The 24,059-nt window shown below is 44.2% G+C and overlaps 1 protein-coding gene and 1 long non-coding RNA gene across 2 annotated transcripts in view; one reads left to right on the top strand and one right to left on the bottom strand.

The window, feature by feature from the left end:
• LOC121453708 (lysine-specific histone demethylase 1B) overlaps nt 1-15,277 on the bottom strand; it is a 41,941-nt gene extending 26,664 nt beyond the window's left edge. The window contains exons 1-6 of the mRNA XM_041660643.1: nt 15,166-15,277; nt 10,132-10,229; nt 8,972-9,099; nt 7,504-7,593; nt 6,350-6,461; nt 4,436-4,552 (exon numbers count right to left, since the gene is read on the bottom strand). Of these exons, the coding sequence (XP_041516577.1) occupies nt 4,436-4,552; nt 6,350-6,461; nt 7,504-7,593; nt 8,972-9,099; nt 10,132-10,215 (531 nt within the window). The 5' untranslated portion in view covers nt 10,216-10,229; nt 15,166-15,277. The remainder of the gene's footprint in view (nt 1-4,435; nt 4,553-6,349; nt 6,462-7,503; nt 7,594-8,971; nt 9,100-10,131; nt 10,230-15,165) is intronic.
• A 348-nt stretch (nt 15,278-15,625) lies between these two features.
• LOC121453525 overlaps nt 15,626-24,059 on the top strand; it is a 32,274-nt gene continuing 23,840 nt past the window's right edge. The window contains exons 1-2 of the long non-coding RNA XR_005975023.1: nt 15,626-15,711; nt 17,807-17,987. This is a non-coding gene — a long non-coding RNA (uncharacterized LOC121453525). The remainder of the gene's footprint in view (nt 15,712-17,806; nt 17,988-24,059) is intronic.

Raw genomic sequence — 24,059 nt, 5'->3', positions numbered from 1 at the left:
GCTGTGTATCAGACAGACATACCCAGCAATTCCCCCTTGGTGTATTTCCTAGAGACCAAGCAATGTACTACAGGAAAGATCAAAGGCTGGGGATACGGCTCCTAGAGTGTGTTTGTCTAGCAGGCCAGAAGCCCTGGGTTCCGTCCTAGCACTCTACCAAAAAGGAAATGTTCAAGCCAGGCTCACCACTGTAATCTCAGCACTTCGGAGGAAGAGGCAGAAGAATGACAGTTCAAACCTGCAGTACAAAGCTAGCCTGGATGATTCACAGACTCCAAACCCAGCTTGAGGCTACATAGCAAAACTCAAAGGATTGAAAAGGCAGATAAAACAAAATTCAATGCATATATTTCTGAAATTCAAGTAAATTTTCTTTGTGACAGAAGAAAGCTAAATACAAACCAAAGTCCGTCGGCAGCAGAAGAGGTAAGCTGAAGTACACTGTCCTGTCACAGCAGTGGAAGGACAAACGGCCTACATGCCCCACGGATGGGCTGCACCAGCGGTTCTGAAACAGCACACTGCATGATTCCATTTATGTGAGGTGCAAAACCAAGCAAAGCCAATTCCACAACAGTGTAATCCAGAGAAGTGAGCAGGCAATTTACTCTGGGGGAGCAAGGTTGGACACTTACTGGCAGGGTCGCCGGGCACCTGCCACGTATTCCATTTCTGTATTGGGAGCCAGATAAGCAGGTACTTGTGAAAATTTACTGCGCTGGGCATTTTGATTTGTGCAACTTCTGTTTCAACATAAAAACATTGCCTACCTGAAGGTCTGGAGAGCACATTGCCTAGCAGCTCTAATCTCCAGGACACATTCCAAAGAAACTCTTACATTAATAGAGACTTGAGCAAGCTGGGACAACAACACACCAGAAAACACAGCAGAGACAGACAAGATTTGGAAACAAACGTCACTCTTCTTGAACAGGAAGCAGACGCTGTGCAGTAGATGCACTGCATTCTGACAGTACTCAGACTACACCAGAGCTGTAGAATCAAACAGCTCCATATTGAGTGAGAAGAGCAGAGGAAGAAAAACGTGGTATGCCACATACAAACTGTTCTCACTGACTGAAACACACCTTAGGTGCCTCCCTAGACTCTGTTCCCACTAGTGCAGCCAAGTCAATCTGAGGGGGACTTGCCCACTTTCTTTCCGAGGCCCTAGTACTTGTTTTCTTCTTCTACCATCCAGAGGCCTACCTGGAAGGTGAAACTAAGAATCAACCATGGTCTTCAAAATCCCTAAGTCAATTATAAGTGTTCTCATAAACGGTAATGCACACTAACCCAAATGAACCATTCTAAAGTGGACACATTCCAGGACATACGTGTAAATATACTTAAGTTGTCAATTAGAATTCATCAACCTGGGCTACACAGTGAAAGGCTGCTTGGAACAGTAACAAACAGTTGAAAACTCTTGGCAGGTGATAAGGGCACCCCGGAATCCCAGGACTCAGAGGGTGAGGCATCAGGACCCTGCAGCTCAAAAGCTTTTTCAATACTGCCATTATTCTGCCTTGTGTAAGAAAATGGAAAGGTGAATATAGACTTGGAAAATACTCAAAATGTATGTGTATCTAGATTATGTAGATCAGTCAGGAAGACTACTCAATACCCAACAACTGAATGAGCACAAGCACAGCAGAGAAACACCAGAGACACCACCGTTTGTCCGAGCACAGCCGCCAGCTAGTAACTCCTTCAGAATCAAACCTAATTCTGCCACGTGAAGAGTCTACTACCGACTCGCCCACACAAATGGAGCACAAGACACTCGCACAGAATCACTACTACTTTCACTCACACGGCAACATTTACAACACAGATGTCCTTCCACATGCCAGTGTGGAAACAAACTGGCATGCACCTAGACGATGCAACACTACCGAGAAGTCTAAGCAGAACACTGAACAGGCTGGGCTTGCACAACACCAAGGCAGGAGGACAGCATACTGATGGTCTGGTTGGAATGTAGAGTGAACTCAAGGTTAGTCTGGGCAACTTAGGGAGACCCTACCTCCAAGAAAGGCAAAAGCAGGGCTAATTATACAGTTTGGTGGTTTAGTGCTTGCCTAGCACTTATGAGGCCCTTGGTTCAGTGTCCAGTACTGTAAGCAATACAGTCAAAACAAAATGCCCTATTGATCACTATCCATGTGATGTCAACGATCAGCTTGTTTCATTTTTGTTGTTTTTATTATTTATGTGCATTGGTGTTTTGCCCTGGGTGTTGGGTCCCCTGAAACTGGAGTTACAGATAGGTGTGAGTTGCCATGTGGGTGCTGGGAATTGAACCCAGGTCCTCTGGAAGAACAGTCAGTGCTCTTAACTGCTGAACCATTCCTCCAGTCCCTTTTGTTTTGTTTTAAAAGTATTTTATATAATGAAAGACACCAAACACTGAAAGGGCATACACTGAATGATTCCAGTTTTGTGAAGTTTGAAATAGAAAAATAAATCTATGGGAAAGAATTAGACAGCTGACTCTAGACATGAGAGTTTCCAGGATGAAGGAAATACTGCCTCTTAGACTAGCATTCTGGCTGTGCACTGTAGGCATTTCCTAAAACTCAACAAGACCCCATGTTCCGTGAATAAAACTATAGTAGAAAATTATCTCTCAGAAATGAAAATGAGATGCACATTCCCATATATTAAAAATAGCTCCAATATGCTTAGGGGTTGGGGTTGAGCTCCACAGTAGAGCATGTGCAAAGCTACAGGTTCAATTCCCCATACCTCAAAACCCAAAAGTACTACCTCTCAATGTGGGTGGTTTTTAGACCGTCACTCTGTCTCAGACTTTTTCTTTCCTTTCCCCTCTCAAGACACAGACTAGTGATTTTCATAGCCCAGGTTGGCCTCCAACTTGTGATGTAGGGAAGACCTGGTCCTCCTGCCTCTATCTCCCAAGGGCTGGGATCATAGGCAGTAGCCACCACACCCCACTGAGCCTATTTTTTCCCCTCCAAAGTCTTAAAAAAGCAGTTTGGATATGCTTATTTAAAGCCTTAAAAATGAGCCTCTACCAAATGTATGTTTAAAGTTGGAGAGATGAATGAATCATTAGGACTACCCACCCCAGCCTCTGCTAAAGTTTATTCTCAGGGCCCTATGTATGCTGGGCAAGCACTCTAACCACCGAGCCATATTGTTCATCCAAGAGTTTACTTCTGAAAACATAAACAAGATGGCTCAGAAGGAGTTTATCTGGATGTGCATATATTCATAAACACAATCTGCTCTTCGTAAATCCTAAGGTCATAGCCTTGTAACATTTACATGCAATATACTATGTGGAAACATACAATCTGACCTGTGAATATTTGTATCTTTGTCACTTCACCTTGCAAAAGACTGCGAGGCAAGCACTCATCACTGGTCTCTACCCATAGGCCTCATCATTGTTTTTATACAGTAAGTATGGCCACTTTGATTTTACACACGGGAGGGAGGGGGTGCTTTTCCCTTTGCAGATCAAACCCAGGGCCACTCTAAGGCTAAGCAAATGCTGTGTCACTGAGCTACATCCTGAACCCAATAATATTTGTAATTTGAATCCTAAGTTAAAAAACAAAAACAAAAACAAAAACCAAAGCTTTGATCCTAAACCTCACAAAACCTTGCACTTACTGTTTAGAATGAAGGCATTTAAAGCGCAGGTCCCTTTGCTGGCAACAGCTGTGTGATTATACCACAGACCCCTGAAAGCACTGAAACCTCACACTTCACAATCTGCCAGGACCCTCCAGTTAGAAAAACCAAAAGAACAAAATACTATTTTGATTCTGGGATTTGATAGCTAATACTCTTTAATACTTAAAGTATGAGACATTTGGGAGGATCAATATGCCTAACACATTTTAAAATACAAGCTGCCAAGTTTCAGCAAAGGCACATTCTATCAACTACGGCCAATTCCTAACTGCCAATCACATCCACTCATCCTGTCCTCCTTACTGACAAAGCTCTGCATTGTCTGGCATTATAACACACAGAGTGAAGCTTTTTCTTCCTTTGTCCTCATGCAGTCTAGCCAACGACACGAGGAAAACTCTAATAGGTGAGCTGTTACCCAACAGAGAGGGACAAATCCCAGCTAGCACACCATGCATATCCTTTGCACTTTCCCTCTCTTCTGCTTTGAACTCCGACACAGTGGATGGTGATACAGCAACCACCTTGTCACTTGAGAATAGAAGATAAAGATGGACCAGACATGAGACAGTGTTCTTGGATAACTAAACCAACCCTTAACAGCCCATTACCAAATTCCTTATAGTAAAAGAAAAGTCAAATTAACTTATTGTTGTTGAACTTCTGTTTACATACAGACCAACACAAGGATTAACACACAAAATGAAAAAGACAGGCTACAATTACAAATAGATTGGCACATAAAAGGTCACCATAAAAATCATACCTTGGGGATAGTATTTAGCTTTATGCCACAGCGGTAAGTTCTTGCCATGTGTGGAGTGAGCTGGATTTCCTTGGTAAGCTGCCTCCACTTTCCACACTCTGGTTTTGTGCACTGAACCTACAGGGGAAGTTAAGGCGAGATCAATAAAGCGCCTGCTCTTGAACTACCACATGATGCCCCACTCACTCTACTGCCGTCCCCACATGATCTGGCCCATGTTTTGACCCTAGGAACTGTATGGTGGGAAACTGTTCTAGCACTGAGTTATACCTCCAGACCCCTTATCTCGCATTTCTTTCCGATGATGTGATCAGGGTAATTTCTGATTCAATGCTAGCTCAGGCAACAGAATAATGATATAAGTTTTGAAAACTTATCAGGAAGATTTTCCAGCTCAAGCCCAAGGAGATAATGTGTTAAGCTCAGATACTATTACTCAAAAAGTATGCCATGAAACGCAAATTGTGATGTCCTGGATCAGGTTCTAGGTCACTGAAAGGACGAGAAATCAATTAAAATTCAAATCAAGTCAGGCAATGCAGTTCTTCACACTGTACCCATGCTAACTTCTCAGTCTGACAAACAGCCACGGTATGTGTCTAAGAGCGAGCACACGGCTTTTAGTGGCATCTCTGTAAGCTCCTTTTCCAAAATAGAAAATTCTGCATATCCGAGTGTGAATGAATGAAGTTGTATCTGGCTTCCCACATACCAGGAAATTAAAATGGATTAATGACCTAGATGTGAAATCTAAAACAGTGAAATTCTATGAAAGCACAGAGATGGGTCTTTATATGTCCTCAGATTTGGCAATGAGTTCCCAGCAGGGACCAAAGACATGAAGAAAATATAAACTGAAATTTATCAGACTAAATTAAATGATTCATGCAAAGGAAAAACCACTCAATGAAAAAATACCTGCCAATCACAGAATTGATGAGGGTTTGTATCCAGAATATGTAAGTAATTCTTACAAGAAGAAAAAGCCTAACTTGAGAATGAGCAGAGTTGCACATTTGCAAATGGCCAAACAGCACCAGCATTGAGGAACTATAAGAAGCAAAACCACAATGAGTCACCTCGTCACCATCCAGACAGCCAGCATTATAAAACACAAGAGCTGATAAGGATGAAGGCAGGAAGATCATGAGTTCAAAGTCACCATTAACTACTTAGCAAGTGTGAGAATAGTCTACTCTACATGACATCCATCTCAAAAAAGGCAAAAATATTGAGATGTGGTGGCGCACGCCTTTAATCCCAGCACTCGGGAGGCAGAGGCAGGCGTTCTCTGAGTTTGAGAAAAGTCTTCCTCTATATAATGAGCTTCAGGCCAGCCAAGGCTACATAGTGAGACACCTGTCCCTGTCTCCAACAACAAAAAGAAAAAACCAAAAAGAACTGGGGATGTGGTATGACAAGATCTGACCCCATGCACGGCAGAGCACAACAGAGACACAGGGAGCTAATGCTCAGCTTCTCAGGAGCACGGCAAGAGCCAGGCCTCGAGGGCAACTTAGCAAGCCCTGGCTCAAAATAAAAAGTAGGAGGGGGACCAGGAGTGTACATTAGTAGTGCAGTAGCAAGCACCAAAAACTAACCAACCATGAATGACCTATGGCCCATCCCCTACATATACATGTCTGAAGAACTGTCAAAAGGAATCCAATTATGTGTAACCCTGTTCATACTAGCTGAAAGATGAAACCACCCAAGTGTCCATCAAAAGATGGGTGGATAAACACGAGGCAGTGTGTGACATTACTTTCTTCCTTAGACTATTCTGAGTTGCAAAGATTTCTGCACAAGTTTAAAGACTCTGCTTTAACAAGCCTAGAAATGACCACGAGAAGACTTCCCACAAGGCAGCATCATTGCTCCTTGGTGTGCTGCGACAGCAGCGTCCCTCCTTACCCAGTAGGGCAGCTGCTGGTCTGCCATGAAGGCCTTGGGGCTGGGCTCTGTCTTGCCATTGCTGGTCCACACTCTTTTCCACGCCATGTATTTGTCATAGCCATCTTTGTGGCTGGAAACCATGCAGAGGAAAAAAGTCAACCTACAGGTTAAGTTGTAGTTTTCACACTCAACTCTGATCACATTTACATCAAAGACTTCACTATTCTTAGGCACACAGAGGGATGTTAACAACGGCACGCCCAAAGTAGGCTAGCAGGAGGAGCATGCTGTGGGCAGTGTACATCTGTAACAAGTAAGGGCAGAGTTCTAGATGGGGGAAAACGTTCTCAAGTTCAGGGTAAATCCTACAGCAACTGTAAAATTTTATCAGGGGATGGAATAACGTAATAAAATACTCAACTAAAATCAGAAGAAAAAGAGTGAATACAGAAATCCACTAGTAAAAGCCAAAGCAAGGCTGAGTGGCACGAGCCTGTAATCCCAGGCAATCAGTGGAGACACAAGCTCAAGGCCTGCTTAGGATGGCTGCCCAGTGCTCTGCCAGCTCCTCCCAGTTCTGTACCCTATCCCCGTGCACTGTGAGAGAACAGCGGAGCGCTGGAGCTCTCGAGACCTTATACACACTGAACACATCATGGCAGACACATAAGCCTGCACACATGCCACCCATTTTCTATCTTAAGTTTCATACATACACTGTATGTTGATTACAATCCGTTTTTCCTTTTCCTTCATCAGTCCCTAAACAGTTTTGCTTCTATGTTTATCTCAAACGTACCTATGTGGTTTTGTTACCTATATAAAATCTAGGGACCAGAAATGAGAAAATGCGTTTAATATCTGATAATTATCTTTAAGAATCTGCCTTAATTCAATCAATATGAGTATCTCCAGTTACATTCATTTTCCTATAAATAACATGACTTCACTCTGTATGTATGTATTTTCCCAGGCATTCATTCCTGTTTCTGGATACCCAGGTTCAGTCACTGTATGCAGTGCTTACAGCACTGACTTTCTGGTCACACTTCAGGTCATCATAGGCATTGGATGACTCAGTAACTCAGTAAGCCCAGCAAGTTTTAGCTTTGTGACCATCGTCCCCGGACCCTGCCACATCCCCTCGACCACAGAGACGTCAGTGAACAAACCTTCTGTAGTAGTGGTCAAAGCATTCATTACAGAAGTGTTCCCCACAGGAAAGGTGATACCATCGGGAGGTGTAGCCGTTTTTGGCACATCTGAAAAGAGCAGAATCAGGCAGCATTGGTAATGAAGACTAATTCTCACTCATGTTCATTTAACCAGCCCATTTTGCAGTATCTCCACTTCTATCAGCCAGGGACTAACAAGGGAAGCTGGAATAGGTTGAAAGGTCATACTGGCTGAGAGTCCCTGCTCTGAAATGCTTGGGATCAAAACTGTTTTAAATTTCAGTTGTTCTATGGGTTTTAGAATATCTGCACCACACACGTGAGGGGGAGGGGACCCATTATAAAGGTTACTGACAGTCAAAAGTTTTAGAGTTTAAGCACTTTGGATGTCGGATTGCAGGCATGCTTACTACCCTCAGGTACAGTGACAACACAGGGAGGACTCAGGTCAGCCAGATGTAACCTTCATGGCTGCCTGAGGCACTGAAGTCCAACCCAGACTGGGAGCATGACTGGGATTTTCTGAGGCTGCATGTGTGCGATAAGGCTATAATACCATCCAACTGGCTGCACCCTCGACAGCAGACAAGCTGTCCAAAACGACCGGCCAGGCCGCTGATGACACAGCACAAGAGTGAGAAGTCATGTGGTCATTGACATGGCCAACTCTGTGTGCAGAGCCAAACGGGGTTTCATTTGTTCAGATTTTATTCAATCTTAAGCCATTACTGAAGATTTTCCTATGGAGTTAAAAAGAAGTTCTAACTATGCCACAACAAACAAAAATAGTGAGTCTACATACAGCTGGCACCATAGGTTTTAGGGTTTTGTTTTTGTTTTGAGGCACGGTCTCCTGCACCCTGGGCAGGCACAGAGTTTGCTGTGTGGTTGAGGAAGACTTTGAATTAACTATTGGTTCTCCTGCCCCCATTTCCCCAGTGTTAGGATTACCAGGCATGTGCTGGCATGTCCACTTTCCAGAGCACTGGGATGGAACCCAGTTCCTGGTACATGCTAGGCACGTACATGTACTACAACTGAGCTACCTTTTCCCAGCTCTGCCGCTTTTGAGACCTGTATAAGGATATGGAAGAAGTAGGCATGCTACATGAAGTACACACACACACACAAAAATAACAAAAAGCAAACACACGTGGGTTCCTACTGGAAGCCTGGATCTGTGATGTCCTATGCCCTGACCCTCAAGCCCAAGGGCTGACACAGCGATGGCTAGGTGCATTTGAGGACACTGTCTGGCACAGCTGATCTGGATGTGATTTCTCTCACTAGGCTAGATACAAGCAGAGTGTCAAGGAAGCTGCGGTGTGTGGTGACTGTCTAAGCAGTCAGAATTGGCAGGTTACAGTTCCTGCATTTGTTTTTATGGAGAGTAGCATGAAGCGTGCCATACAAAACAACACGCTCACAGGCAGACGCACAGGCCAAGGGAGCCCTTCACACAGACCTTTCAGAAGCACTTGCAAAGCACACAGGATACATTGCCGTACAGCCAGCCTTTTCACATTTCCTGTACTTCTTTTCCGACGAACCATCTTCGTCCTCATCTGTGGTCTCTGCTGCTTTCTTCTTTGCCTACAGGAGAATCAGCCGAGGTCAAGATTTCACAGGTAGAGAAAGGGTGACCACAGCAGAAGGTTTGTTGCTGAGGTCACTGAGTTGGAAATTCTAAATGTCATTATGTTTGCAGCATTAGGGACCAAAACATACATGGCAGGCAGACACTACCAACTGAGCTACATCCACAGCTCCGGAAATCCTAAATGTGAAGGTCAACAGCATCCTGGCAATAGGACAGGGTTGGCCAGTACAACGGCTTGTATAAATAACTTATTACTAGAGAATCTAGAAACAGCACCTTCATGATAGGTAGGTCCAGAACTAGCATCCACATGAGCTTTTCTTAAGGGAAAACCTGACAGTCAAGATAAACAAGTCATTCTTGGGGACTGAAGAGATGGCTCAGCAGTTAAGAGCACTTACCGCTCTTATAGAAAGAAAACCCAAGTTTGGTTCCCAGCACCCACATGGCAGCTTATAACTGTTTGTAGCTCCCCTACCAGAAGACAGAATACCCTCTCTTGACTTCTGCAGATGCACACATATGTATATATACATGCACGCAGGCAAAATGTGCATACACATACGACAAAAATAAATCCTTTTACAAAGTTATTTATAAACTAAGAATTATTTTCCCTCTCTTAAAACAGTTAAATATTTCAGTATGGAAGATTTAAAAGCTAGACAAACAAAGAATTAGAGCACTCGACTTTTATTAAATACTTCACTACAAGCAAATCCACCATCACTCAAGGAACAACAAGCTCAGGACCAAATCCCCTTGAATGGCATCCAAGCCAGGCATGATCTGGCCTCAGTGTCCCATTCTGGAAGCAGCCACCCCCAGCTGTGATTCTCCCATCACCCCCCCCCCCCCCCCCCCCCCGTGATCCACAGTCTCCTCATCCTCCACTCCCTGCTGCACACTCCACACACTGCACCATGGGCTCCTCCACAGACACCCAGGCAAGGACTAGGGCTGTGTCAGTGCAGCTCCAACTCTCCACTCCCCATCAGCCATCCTCCAGGGCATAGCTAGAGTACCTGCCTCCCGGAGCTCCTCAAAGGCAGGCTATCGGAAACCTCGAAAGCACCTCTCCTCTTTGACCTCCCTCGAGGTGTTGCCATTGTTTTTGGAAAATCTGGAGGGGGAGGAATAAACCATTAAATTATTAGCATGTGCTGATATTTCAAGCCATTGTCACGAGCAGGCTGAGGATAAAACCCCCACTTCCAAGTTGTTTAACCTCCTGATGTCTGTGCTGTCGTGTATAAAAGGAGAACAAGCCAAGCCTGCTGATGTGCACCTGTCAGCCTTGAAATTGGGAGGCAGAAGCAGGAGGACCAGAAGTTTCAGGTCAACCTCTGATACACAACAAATCCAGGCCAGCCAGGATTGCATGGGTTACCTTGTCAGTTTTTGCTATGGCCCCTCCACCTAACTGTCCTGTTAGGGTTTCCTCGATCTAAATGTCTTAGTATAAAACTTACTTATTTCTCCTGAGTACAAGTTAAGAAATACCAGGCACTGTACAGGAATACTCCTACATAGAATACGAGAATCTGGATTAGATAAAAGCACTATTATCTTCTACTAGACAAATCTTAATTTCCATACTAGTCTGTTAACAGCATGGCTAAACAAGCATTGAGAGCAAACATCTAGCTGGGTGTGGCCACTCATGCCTGCAGTTCCAGTGGAGGAGGAGATGGTGGCAGAACTGGGAATTCACAGCCAGTTTCAGCTGCACAGTGAGTTCAAGGCCAGTCTGGACGTGAGCCACTGTCTCAAAACCAAACATCTATGAATTAGGCATTGAACCCATGAAAGAGTATGAGCTATTAGAAAATATTCAATAAGATAAGAAAACGCTTAGAGTAAACAATGACCTATTAATCTATAGTTATTCGGCCTTTCCTGCCATGCCATCGCTCACACACCAAATGGAGGAAGGAAGAGTAAGGAGGACATCTGTGTGGGTAACGTGGGGGCAGCAGAGCGGCACCACAGAGGGCAGGAACTGACACCACGCCTGTTAATCTTGGAGAAAAGTCTGAAGACCTTGTATACTCAGTTTCCACTTGTAAGTTGCATTCATGTCCGCAAGTCCAGTTCTCATAAATCATTAACAACACATGCAAACTCTCACATCCACACTAAGAATCACAACATCAATACTGTGGGTGGTTCAACTTTTCATGACTTTCTGCAAGCCAGCAGAATGCTAGCTACAACACAGTAAGACTACATTTTCTAAGATGCAGAAGATGACTTTTTTTAAGAGGCATTTTTTCCTTTATGTTTATGTACGGGGGGGGGAGCACATACCATAGCACAAATGTGGAGGTCAGAGGTCAACCTCTGGGAGGAACCAATTCTCTCCTTCTCCCATGTGTGTTCCAGGGATCAAACTCGGGTTATTAGGTTTGGCAGCAAAAGCCCTTCACCTGCTGTTCCATCTCTGTGTCTCACTGGCCCCCAATGGGGACTAGAGGGTGCTAGGAGTTTAGTTCAGTGATAAAAGACAAGCCTGGTGTGCATGAGGCCCTGAACTAAGTCCCCAACACATAAAATAAAATCAGTGCTACGGATTCCACTACGCTGGTACAGTGCTAATAGTAGAAATACAATCTACCTTCAATTCTTGTTAAATAAAGACTTTCTGAGTCTGGCGGTGGTGGTGCATGCCTTTAATTCCAGCACTCAGGAGACGAAGCAGGTGAGTTTCCTAGTTCAAGGCCAGCCTGGTCCACAGAGAAAATTCTAGGACAGTCAGAGCTACACAGAGAACCTATCCGAAAACAACAACAACAATGAACTTTCCAGATTCCAGTCGCACTTTTTAAAATTAACTTATTTTATGTTGTGCTGTAGGCAAGCATTCTACCACTGAACTACGTCTCATGCCTCATGTATACTTTCAAAAAGGGTGTCCAATTTAACCATTCACCTAAGTATTTTCACATACATAAAAATACATAAATTTCTTTACATGTAAAACATGTATTCTGCATTCACAAGATGGGCCACAAATAGAATACGTAAATATTCTGTGTTCACGAAGCCTAGTTAGTACACATAAGAACTGTAGCAAGAGCACTTGATGCTCAATGTGCGGTTCAGGAACACGAGAAATTAGCCTGGATTTATGCAACACTGAACATAAGCCAGAAACGCATGGCTCCTAAAACCAAGCATGGTTTCCAGACATTTCACATTTTTACACAAGAACTATCTGCAGAAATGAGAACACTGTAGGAGCTATCAGATCTGAAAGTTTTCGAGGCAGTGCATCTTCACCTGTAAGAATCCAATCAGCAAACAGCTTTCACTCTCTAACGCACTAATGTAATTCATCAGCGTTTCCACTGTTGCTCAGTCCCTGGGTCCTCATTAAAATGAAGGGGAAATGATTTGAGCTGAAGTTGGCAAACTTCTGTTTGAAAATCTACTCTTCGAAATAAAGGGTCATTAAAACAAACAAGTATGCTGACTGCTTTCCCACCTGGTTTTCTTGTTAGCTCAGGGTTTTATATGTAGCCCTGGCTACTCTAACTCTTGGCAATCTCCTTTCTGTCTCCAGAATGATGGGATTAGAGGAGAGAAGCACCACACACAGCTGCTCCCTCCCACCTGATTCTTCAGTAAAGATATCAACAGTCAAGAAAAGACACGAGGCAACAGGGAATTCACAACTCCATTACTGGGCTGGGTACTCAATGTTAAATTAAATCACTGGGTCCGTATTTCTGAAACTCATGGGAATATGAAGCGCCCAGCTTGCCTTATTTTAAGTGATGACACAGTATAAAATTTGCTTCATGGTCAATATTTTTTTTAAATACTTATTTATTTATTTATTATAATATTCTGTCTGCATGTGTGCCTGAAGGCCAGAAGAGGGCACCAGACCTCATTACAGATGGTTGTGAGCCACCATGTGGTTGCTGGGAATTGAACTCAGGACCTTTGGAAGAGCAGGCAATGCTCTTAACCACTGAGCCATCTCTCCAGCCCCCATGGTCAATATTTTATAAGCCTATTTCTTCCTAATTTTAAATGCAGAGTTTTGATTTTCTTTTGATTAAAAGATTAAGATACAAGTGAATTGAGCAATATTTAGAATTATGTTTAAAATAACTCCCAGGCGTTCTGAATGTAGCTTATTCAAACTACTTAAACTATTTAAACAACAACTGTTGTTCCTTTGCAAAACTACAGCTCCCAGCGTTCCGCTGGACTACAAATGCCAGTGCATGCAAGCGCAGGACACATTTCCCAGAAGCCTTTGCATTCCCCGTTAAAAAGCAAAGGCCGCCACGAGTACCCCCTTCTCTCTTCCCGCCTTTCCCATCGTGTCCACACACCTTTTACCTGCCTGTTACCCCTCCCCCATTAAAAGTGCACCCACGTGGGACCCCCGCCGTGTCTGTGTCTTCTTCCTCGCGTAAAGTCTTTACCCTCTAACCCGCAGACAAGAAAGCCAGCCAGGAATTAAGAACAACACCAACTATAAAATTTATAAAAACATGAATCAAAAAGAATCCAAAATAGAACAAAAATTCACAGTAGAGGCAGTGCTAGTTGTAAGAAAAGAGCAAACTACCAGAAACTTCGCTAGCAAATTGAAATCCCCTTGGGTCACTTAAAATAAGACAAACTGGGCACCTCATATTCCCATGCCAATCTGAGTTTCAGAAAGACAAACCCAGTGCTATAATTTAATATTGAATACCAACCCAACAATTCAATTCTGAATTCCCTATTGCCCCTTGTCTTTTCTTGACGGTTCCCTGTATGGAAGACAATTATTAATGGGAATTGTCTCATGTACCCTCAGAAGAAAACCTCAAAGGCTTTCACCACAATGTATTTTGTAAACATTCAAAGCAGATGTGGTGGCTCTGTATTCCAGCAGAGAGATCAAGGCAGGAGGACTGCTGTGAGTTGGGGGCGGGGGTGGGGAGAGGAACTAGCCAAAGCCAGAGTTGTGCCTGTGCCTGTGTTTACTGGGGGACTCTCCAAACAACAGACGTGGTCTCTGGCGAGCTCAAGGACTTGGGCCTCTGTGGTTGACTTCCAGATCACTCAACCCCAACTTTCTGCAGCTGGGCATGCTTCTTCCCTGCTCTCACGTGCCAGCTGCGCAGACTAACAGCCACCAGAGACCAAACCTGGCGGTGTGCAATCCCCAGGGGAGGCATCCCGGGAGTAATCAGGGCAGCTGCGCTGGGGTTACCCGCTACATCTGCAAACCCGACGGCGCCTCACTGCCCCAGGTGAGGAGCCTGGCGTGGGGTCTCTCCTCCTGGCCGCGGGGCTCCCCATAGACCCCCGATGAGAGCCCAGCGTGGGAAGAAAAGCCTGAGACCCCTCCTCCTGCTGTGGGGAACCCCCGACGCCTTGGGTAGGAGGGCAGTCTGGAGTTCCTCCTCCTGGCTGCGGGGTTCCCTGGGCCCAGGCTGGGAGCACAGCTACCAGTCCCGGCTACAGAGTTCCCCCACGGCCGCGACTGGGAGCGCAGCCTGGACTCTCTTCGCGGCTGGGGGGTTCCCACAGCCCCGAGTGGGAGCCCAGCGTGTGGTCCCTGTTCCAGGCTAAGGGGTTCCTACAACCCGGGTGGGAGCAAAGAATGGGGTCCCGCCTCCATGCTGAAGGGTCCGACGGCCCTGGGTGGGTTCCCAGCGTGAGGGCCCTCCTCCGGGTTGCGGGGTTCCTAGAGCCCCGGGTGGAAACCCAGCCTGTGGTCCCCTTCGCCCGGTTTGGGGCTGGAGACGGCGCCAGCGTGCCAGGTGAAGCCGCCACCCCAACTCACCTCTGGCCGGCCGAGCCGCAAGAGGCTCCGGGCAGGCTTTGGAGACAGCGGCGAATGGGAAAACCCGCAGCCCAGAGCGGGAAGCCCCGGCTCGCACAGGGTCCCCCGCGCCAATCCTTCCAGACGCAGGACGCCGGGGAGCCCCGGGGGACGCGCGCGCCTCCCGCCTGGGCTCGCCCCACAGCCGGCCGCTTTGTGCGGCTCCGTCACCCGAAACCGGACGCTCTCCCCAGGGCGCGTCCGCGGAGCCGCTAGTCCCTACCTCAGAGCGCTGGCCAGGAGGCAGCGCTGCCCCGGGCTGCACAGGACGGCAGGATCCGCACCAGCAGCTGCAGCACCTCCGCCGCCGCCGCTTCCGCCCCTATCGCGGCGTGACCCGGAGTGGGAGGAGCTCGTAGGCCCAGGGAGTGGGAGGGTCCGGGCGCTCGCCCCGCCTCGGCCATTTCCGCCGCTGCGCAAACTCCGCACCTGCGAAGGGCGGGACCTACGGGCTCTGGGCGGAGCCCTTTTGCCAGCGCGGGGGCGAGGCCTTGGTTGGGGGGCGGAGTCCTTGTGCCAGAGAGGGGGGGGTCAATATGACGTAGGAGGGGCCTGAGAGTCTTGGGCGTGGCCTGGCGAGCGTAGGCGTCAGTTCGTTCTGGGCGGGGTTTTCACGCCCGGGTAGGACCTATAGGACAGGAGCCCGGGCGTTTTCTCCGGGGCGGGGCCTGTCTGTATGGGGCGGGGCCTACGCGTCATGGCACCAGTCGAGTGGTTTCAGACTCAGGGACTCCCTAGGGTCAGAGGAAGGCAGCAGTGCGCAGCCAAGGTAAGTTCCCCGCCGGTGAGAAAGGCAGTGCTTTTGCTAAGACGGTTACAGCTTTCTTCAAAGGGAGTATGTGAAAAGCACGGATGACCAGCTACCCGCATCCGGAAAAGGGGCTTCGGGAACCGCCGCAAAACCTGGGAAGAGGTCAGAATGCAGAGGCCGTGCTTAATGGCGTGTTTCACGTGTTTTACACGTGTCCAAATGTAAAATACTTCCCATTCCATCTTCGTACTCTAGATGTGTGTACTTTAATGAAGTTACTTTTTAACGAAATTTAGGAATAAAGCTAAAGCAGACGTCAGGCGTTATGGTGCAGGCCTGTAACCCAGCTCGAGAGTGCTGAGGCAGAAGGAACTCAGTGAGTTAGAGTCAGTCCCTACTACGTGGTGAATTCCAGAAAGACCCTCTGTTAAAAAATTTAATCCTAAAGCAGAAACAAGTGTTTTTTTAGGGCTTGGACCAATGAGCATACTGGAAGTGAACATTTATGAGAGGAAACTATTGTGGGTTTTTCTTTTCTTATCGTCGTACTTTGTACTATTATTTTGTTCAGAATTTTATTTCTCCAGAAATGAACAGTGAAAACCACATTGAGGCCCTGTTACTACAGCTAAGTGATTGCATTTATGACGGCTTCGGTGAGAGGGATAGAGCTGGGCAGGGTAAAGATGATTCTAAGTTCAGAAGAGCACTTCTTTCTGAGGGCAACTTTTGGAGCCACAGTTTCTGATGATAGGAAATCCAGATAGGAGGAGAGTAATTCTCTTGCTTTTCTATATCCACAATAATCCCGTAGTTGCTACTGATCTTTCAGAATTCTAGGCTTTGCCCCCTGACATCAGGACCTGGAAAAAAGCCTTTAGTTAATAAACACTTGCTGTGAGGTGCATCTTTCTTCCCAGAGTTAAGAATGGTGTCCTTTAATCCTAAGTACGGACTCTAAATCATGTTCTAGTGCACATGGGAGCAGGGCTATAGCTCAGAGGCATACTGCTTGCCTGGAACACACGAACCCATAGGTTCAATTTGCAGTACCCTTCCAAAAGCTATGAGAACGTTATTTGACAATACAATCTTTCAATGATGTAGCAGTAATATATTGAACCCACGTATCTAAATTCTTCACCCTCCTGAAGCCCCACCAAATGTCGGGACTTTTAAATGCATCAGCCATTCATGAAGGAAGCAGAGGACTGCTGGGTAAGCACTCCACGGGTTCAACAGGTTGAACTCTGATCTGGCCATGGGGCCAGCCAATGGATGATCTAGGCAGTACAGAATCCCGAACTTTCCTGTCTTAACAGTACTAGTTCCAGAAATGGGAGTGGGAGTGGAACTAGGGCAATGGTCGGCTGAATTTCTGGTTTTAAAAAGGCTAAAATCACAAACTTCTTTCGTCAACTTCTTACAGCCAGGTTTCCACTCCTTGTTACATCTGTAGGTTTGTAGGGTGGGGTGCAGGTTATTCTCTGAAGTCAACTTTCCTAACATAGAACAGTGAAGTGTTCTTAGTCCTAGACTCACTGAAATGTAATTTTTGGTATAACTTACTGGATGTTGAAACTTGGATTTTGTTGTTTGGTTCGTTTTGGTGTTTGTTTCTTTTGATTCAAGGTCTCACTGTAGCCCTGACTGGCCTGGAACTCACAGAGAGCCTCTTGCCTCTGCCTCCCTAGTGCTGGGCTTAGAGGCATATGCCACCATGCCTGTCTTGTTCGTTTTTGAGAAAGGGCCCTGCTATGAAGCCTTGGCTGGCCTGGAACTGGCAACAACCCTCTTGTCTCCCAAGGACTGAGGACATGTGATACCATTCCTGGCTTTGATGTTGACATTTTTTTAGATTTATTTATATATTATGTATACAGTGTTCAGTCTGCATGTGTGCCTGAAGGCCAGAAGAGGGCATCAGATCTCATTACAGATGATTGTGAGCCACCATATGGTTGCTGAGACTTGAACTCAGGACCTCTGGAAGAGCAGTCAGTGCTCTTAACCACTGAGCCATCTATTTTTAAGAAGCTATTGTCAGGGGGTTTTGATAGTTCATCAACAGAATCACAGGTCCTGATGTCATTGCAGATATTTTTCCATTTAGGCACTGGAGATACCATCCTCTGAGACAAAAATTGTCTTCAAACTATGGCTGATGCCACCTCACTCCGTGTGAAAGAGCTCCCCAATGCTGAAGTGCAGAAGAACCGCGTACTAACCCTGGAAGAATGGCAGGATAGGTGGGTGACCTGTAACAACGGATTTCATCAGGAACAAGGGCATTGGTAAGACGTGTTTGGTCTCTGACAGAGAAATTGACTGGAGTAAGGTGGGGTGGGGAGGTAGTGTGTGCCTCAGTTGGCAGAGAGCCATGCAGGACACTTGGTGTGATCCACAGCACTGAACAAAACTGGGCAAGATGGCATATGCCTATAATAACAATTGAGAAATGGGAGCAAGAAGGATCAGAAGTTGAAGCTGCATAAGTGAGTTTGAGGCCAGTGCTTAGCTCTATGAAACTTTACCTCTGAAAGAAAAGAAAGGGGGAAAAAAAAGCAAAAAGCAGCTTGATGTGGGAGTATTGTCAATATTCTGTCAATCATGTTTTAAATAAACTCTGATTGACCAGGCAGGAAGTATAGGCAGGTCAACCAGACAGGAAGTAGAGGCAGGGTGATGAGAACAGGAGAATTCTGGGAAGAAGGAAGCTCTTCCCCAAGTCCTGCCCAGATCACTGAAGAAGCAGGTGTGACCTGCCCAGCTGAAAAAGGTACTGAGCCATGTGGCTAACATAGATAAAAAATAATGGGTTAATATAAGCTACAAGAGCTAATACAAAGACTAAGCTATTGGGCCAATCAGTTTTATAACTTATGGAGATCTCTGTGATTTTCTCTGGGACTAAATGGCTGGGGGACCAGGCAGGACAGAAACCCCAACAAGCCCGGCCCTCATGTTATAGTGGCTGACTTTAAAAGTAATATTCAAATACAATTTTGGATTTATTTTTATTGTAATCATCTCATATTATGCAGCCTATCAGATATCAGAAAGTATCCATAGCCAGCCATACTTTAAATTAGCAGTGTGTGTTTTCTTTCATTGTATAATGATATGACTTACAGACGATGACATTTTAGATTTATGAAATGCATTTTCTTTTTTAAAACCACCCATACTTTGGTCATGGTACGTATGCATGCAGCAAAATGCTGAAGTAAGATTTAAGCTTCACCAGTAACCTGGCTCTGCTCAGGAAGGCACTGCCACCAACCCCAACAGTCTGCCTTTCATCCCTAAGCCCCACAGGATGAACTAACTGACTCTTGGAAGTTGTCTTCTGACCCCCAGACATGTGCCACGACAGATGTGTACACACACACACACACACCACCACCACCACCACCACCACCACCACCACCATCATCATCATAAATTAATTTAATTAAAGTTTAAAAAGAGTTAAGCTCATTGAGAAGCTATTCCATATTGAAAGGATTGAAATGTAGATAGGTCTATAGAACACTTAACACCACTTAGGTCACAACAGAAATCAAAGTGTAAATGTGGTAATTAGGACAGACTTTTCCAGATGTATCACTCATGGAAGCAGAAGTTATTTTACAGTCATGAAAACTCAGGATGTTAGTCATATTTAACACTAAGTAGCTATGTAATGAAGCAAGTTCCTTAGCTGCCCTGTTTAAGTTTAAACTGGGGGTTGTAATAATTTACATTATTTTCTTGTTCCATTGTTGGGAGCTTGGGAAGTTCTTAGTGTCATTAATTCTATTCCCTTCTCCTGTGCATTGGGCTAGTTAAAGCAAGCACTGTTGTAACTTTGTTTTACTCCCCAGACTATTAAAGAAGCATTTGGATACATTCCTTAAAGGCCAGAGTGGACTGAGAGTGTTTTTCCCTCTCTGTGGAAAAGCAGTTGAGATGAAATGCTAACCATTAACTAGTTTTTGTGGAGTAATACTTGGGGTGAATATTTAACAAGATATGTGTATGTTAAAAAAAAAAGTGAGGTGGGGGGAGCAGAAGAAGGGTAGGGAGTGGGAACTGGGATTGGTATGTAAAATTAGAAAAGATTGTTTAAAAAATTTAAAAAACCAGAGACGCGGCGGAGAGGCGCGGCGTCCAGACACGGCAGAGAGGCTCGGCAATCAGGAATAGGCTTTGGGGGACCGGTGTGGCAGCAGATGCAAGCGGCGGGGATGGGCGCACAATAACGAGAGCAAATCGCCCCACTACAATTAAATCAAAGAGGTAGGCCTTTTGTTGGCGAGGTCACTGGCAAACGGGGAGCCTGGTCCTGTCCTGAAGACCCTTCGGAGGGGTGAGAAGGTTCTTGGCCTGTGGCAGGAACCAGGAAACAGAGCAAGGGCATTTTGTAAGTGGAGCCCTTGGCCAGCAGGGAAACCTGATCTGGTTTTAAAAGACCCATTAGATAGGATCAATAGGAGGAGATGGGCAGGCACCAAGGCAAGAATTTACCCAATAATCTGAAAAACAGCATGAAAACACCAGAATCCAATGATCTTACAACAGAAGTATTTGAACACCCTAACACAGAAGAAGTGGAAAAAATTGACTTTATGAAAGCAATAGAGTCCCTTAAACAACATGTAAAAAACGCCCTTAAAGAAATGGATGAGAAGTATAATAAAAAGTTTGAAGAAATGAGTAAATGCGTACATGATACCCTGGGAAACCAAGAAAAAAACAATCAAACAGGTAATGGAAACAGTTCAAGAATTGAAAACTGAAATGAAGGCAAGGAAGAAAATACAAACTGAGGACCAGCTGAATATGGAAAATCTAGGTCAACGAGCAGAGTCTACAGAAACAAGCATAATCAATAGAATACAATAGATAGAAGAAAGAATCTCAGATTCTGAGGACACCATAGAGAAAATAAACGCACAGGTCAAAGAAAACAGCAAAGCCAACAAATTCTCAACACAAAACTTTCAGGAAATATGGGACACAATAAAAAGACCAAACCTAAGAATAATAGGAATAGAAGAAGGAGAAGAGTCACAGCTCAAAGGCCCAGAAAATATTTTTAACAAAATTATGGAAGAAAACTTTCCCAACATAAAGAAAGATGTTCATTTAAATATTCAAGAAGCATACAGAACACCAAACAGACTGGATCAAAGAAAAACATCTCCTCGTCATATAATAATCAAAACACAAAATATACATGTTAAAGAAAGAATATTAAGAGCTGCAAAGGAAAAAGGCCAAGTAACTTATGAAGGTAAACCGATCAGACTTACACCTGACTTCTCTATGGAAACCATGAAAACCAGAAGGTCCTGGATAGATTTACTGCAAAGCTAAGAGACTATGGATGTAAACCCAAACTACTATACCCAGCCAAGCTATCGTTCACTATCAATGGAGAAAACAAGACATTCCAGGATAAGAACAAATTTAAACAATACGTAGCCACAAATCCAGCCCTACAGAAAGTAATAGCAGGAAAATCGCAACCCAAGGAATCCAACATTGCCAACACTGCCTACAATAACTCAGGCATCAAACGACCTTTCACCAGCACATCTCAAAGAAGGGAGACACACAAACTCTACTACCAAAAACAATAAGAATAACCAGAGTAAACAACCACTGATCATTAATATCACTTAATATTAATGGGCTCAATTCACCTATAAAAAGGCACAGGCTAAGAGATTGGATACGAAAACAGGATCCAACATTCTGCTGTTTGAAGAAACACATCTTAACCACAAAGACAGGCATCTACTCAGAGTAAAGGGTTGGGAAAAGGTCTTTCAAGCAAATGGTCCTAAGAAAAAAGCAGGTGTGGCCATACTAATTTCTAACAAAACTGACTTCAAACTAAAATAAATCAGAAGAGATCGAGATGGTCACTTTATACTCATAACAGGAACAATTCATCAGGATGACGTCTCAGTCCTGAATATCTACGCCCCTAATATAAAAGCACCCACTTATGTAAAAGAAATATTACTAAAACTCAAGGCAGACATCAAACCACACACACTAGTAGTAGGAGACTTCAACACACCTCTCTCTCCAAGGGACAGGTCAATCAGACAGAAACCTAATAGAGAATTAAGAGAATTATTGGAGGTAATGAAGCAAATGGACTTAACAGACATCTATAGAACATTCCACCCAAATAGGAAAGAATATACCTTCTTCTCTGCAGCTCATGGAACCTTCTCAAAAATTGACCACATACTCGGAAACAAAGGAAACCTCCACAGATACAAAAAATATCAGTGTCCACCTGTGTCTTATCTGATCACCACGGATTAAAGTTAGAAGGCAGCAACAATGCTACCCACAAAAAGCCGACAAACTCATGGAAACTGAACAGTCAACTACTGAACCACACCTGGGTCAAGGAAGAAATTAAGAAAGAAATTAAAGTCTTCCTTGAATTTAATGAAAATAAAGAGATAACATACTCAAACCTATGGGACACCGATGAAAGCAGTGCTAAGAGGAAAGTTTATAGCACTAAGTGCCCACTTAAAGAAAACGGAGAATGCATACATTGGGGACTTAACAACACACCTGAAAGCTATAGAAAAAAAAGAAGCAGACAAGCCCAGGAGAAGTAGAAGACTGGAAATAATAAAACTGAGGGCGGAAATCAACAAAATAGAAACACAGAAAACAGTCCAAAGAATCAATGAAACAAAAAGTTGGTTCTTGGAGAAAATCAACAAGATCGACAAACCCCTATCCAAACTAATTAAATGACAGAGAGAGAACATGCAAATAAATAAGATCGGAAATGAAAAGGGGGACATAACCACAGACACAGAGGAAATTCAGAGAATCATTAGATCTTACTACAAAAGCCTGTATGCCACAAAACCGGAAAACAAAAGAAATGGACATTTTTAAAATAAGTACCATATACCAAAGCTAAACTAAGACCAGGTGAATGATCTAAATAGACCTGTTACTCGCGAAGAATTAGAAATGGTTATCAAAAATCTCCCTTCGAAAAAAAGCCCAGGACCAGATGGTTTCAATGCAGAATTCTACCAGAACTTCCAAGAAGAACTAATACCTATACTCCTTAATGTATTTCACAATATAGAAACAGAAGAGTCATTGCCAAATTCCTCTTATGAAGCTACAGTTACCCTGATACCAAAACCACACAAAGACCCAACCAAGAAAAAGAATTACAGGCCTATCTCACTCATGAATATCGATGCAAAAATTTCTCAATAAAATACTGGCAAACCGAATCCAAGAACACATTAGAAAAATTATCCATTATGATCAAGTAGGCTTCATCCCAGAGATGCAGGGCTGGTTCAACATATGCAAATCTATCAATGTAATCCACCATATAAATAAACTGAAAGAAAAAACCATATGATCATTTCATTAGATGCTGAAAAAGCATTTGATAAAATTCAACACCCCTTTATGATAAAGGTCTTGGAGAGATTAGGGATACAAGGGTCATACCTAAATATAATAAAAGCTATTTACAGCAAGCCGACAGCTAACATTAAATTAAACGGAGAAAAACTCAAAGCCATCCCACTAAAATCAGGAACACGACAAGGATGTCCACTCTCTCCATACCTCTTCAATATAGTGCTTGAAGTTCTAGCAATAGCAATAAGACAACATAAGGAGATCAAGGGGATTCATATTGGAAAGGAAGAAGTTAAGCTTTCGTTATTTGCAGATGATATGATAGTATACATAAGCGACCCCAAAAACTCTACCAAAGAACTCCTACAGCTGATAAACACCTTTAGTAATGTGGCAGGATACAAGATCAACTCCAAAAAATCAGTTGCCTTCCTATACACTAAGGATAAGGAAGCAGAGAGGGAAATCAGAGAAGCATCACCTTTCACGATAGCCACAAATAGCATAAAATATCTTGGGGTAACTCTGACCAAGGAAGTGAAAGATCTATTTAACAAGAACTTTAATTCTTTGAAGAAAGAAATTGAAGAGGACACCAGCAAATGGAAGGACCTCCCTTGCTCTTGGATTGGGAGGATCAACATAGTAAAAATGGAAATTCTACCAAAAGCAACCTATAGATTCAATGCAATCCCCATCAAAATCCCATCAAAATTCTTCACATATCTGGAGAAGACAATAATCAACTTTATATGGAAAAACAAAAAACCCAGGATAGCCAAAACAATCTTATACAATAAAGGATTGTCTGGAGGCATTACCATCCCTGACTTCAAACTCTATTACAGAGCTACAGTATTGAAAACAGCTTGGTATTGGCATAAAAACAGAGAAGTCGACCAATGGAATCGAATAGAAGACCCTGACTTTAACCCACAAACCTATGAACA

Source organism: Microtus oregoni, unplaced genomic scaffold, assembly GCF_018167655.1.
Source record: "Microtus oregoni isolate MIOR12 unplaced genomic scaffold, Mior012 000011F_ref0000422, whole genome shotgun sequence".
Lineage (NCBI taxonomy): Eukaryota > Metazoa > Chordata > Mammalia > Rodentia > Cricetidae > Microtus > Microtus oregoni.
The sequence above is the reverse complement of the archived record's forward strand: the minus strand, read 5'-3'. Positions and strand labels throughout refer to the sequence as shown.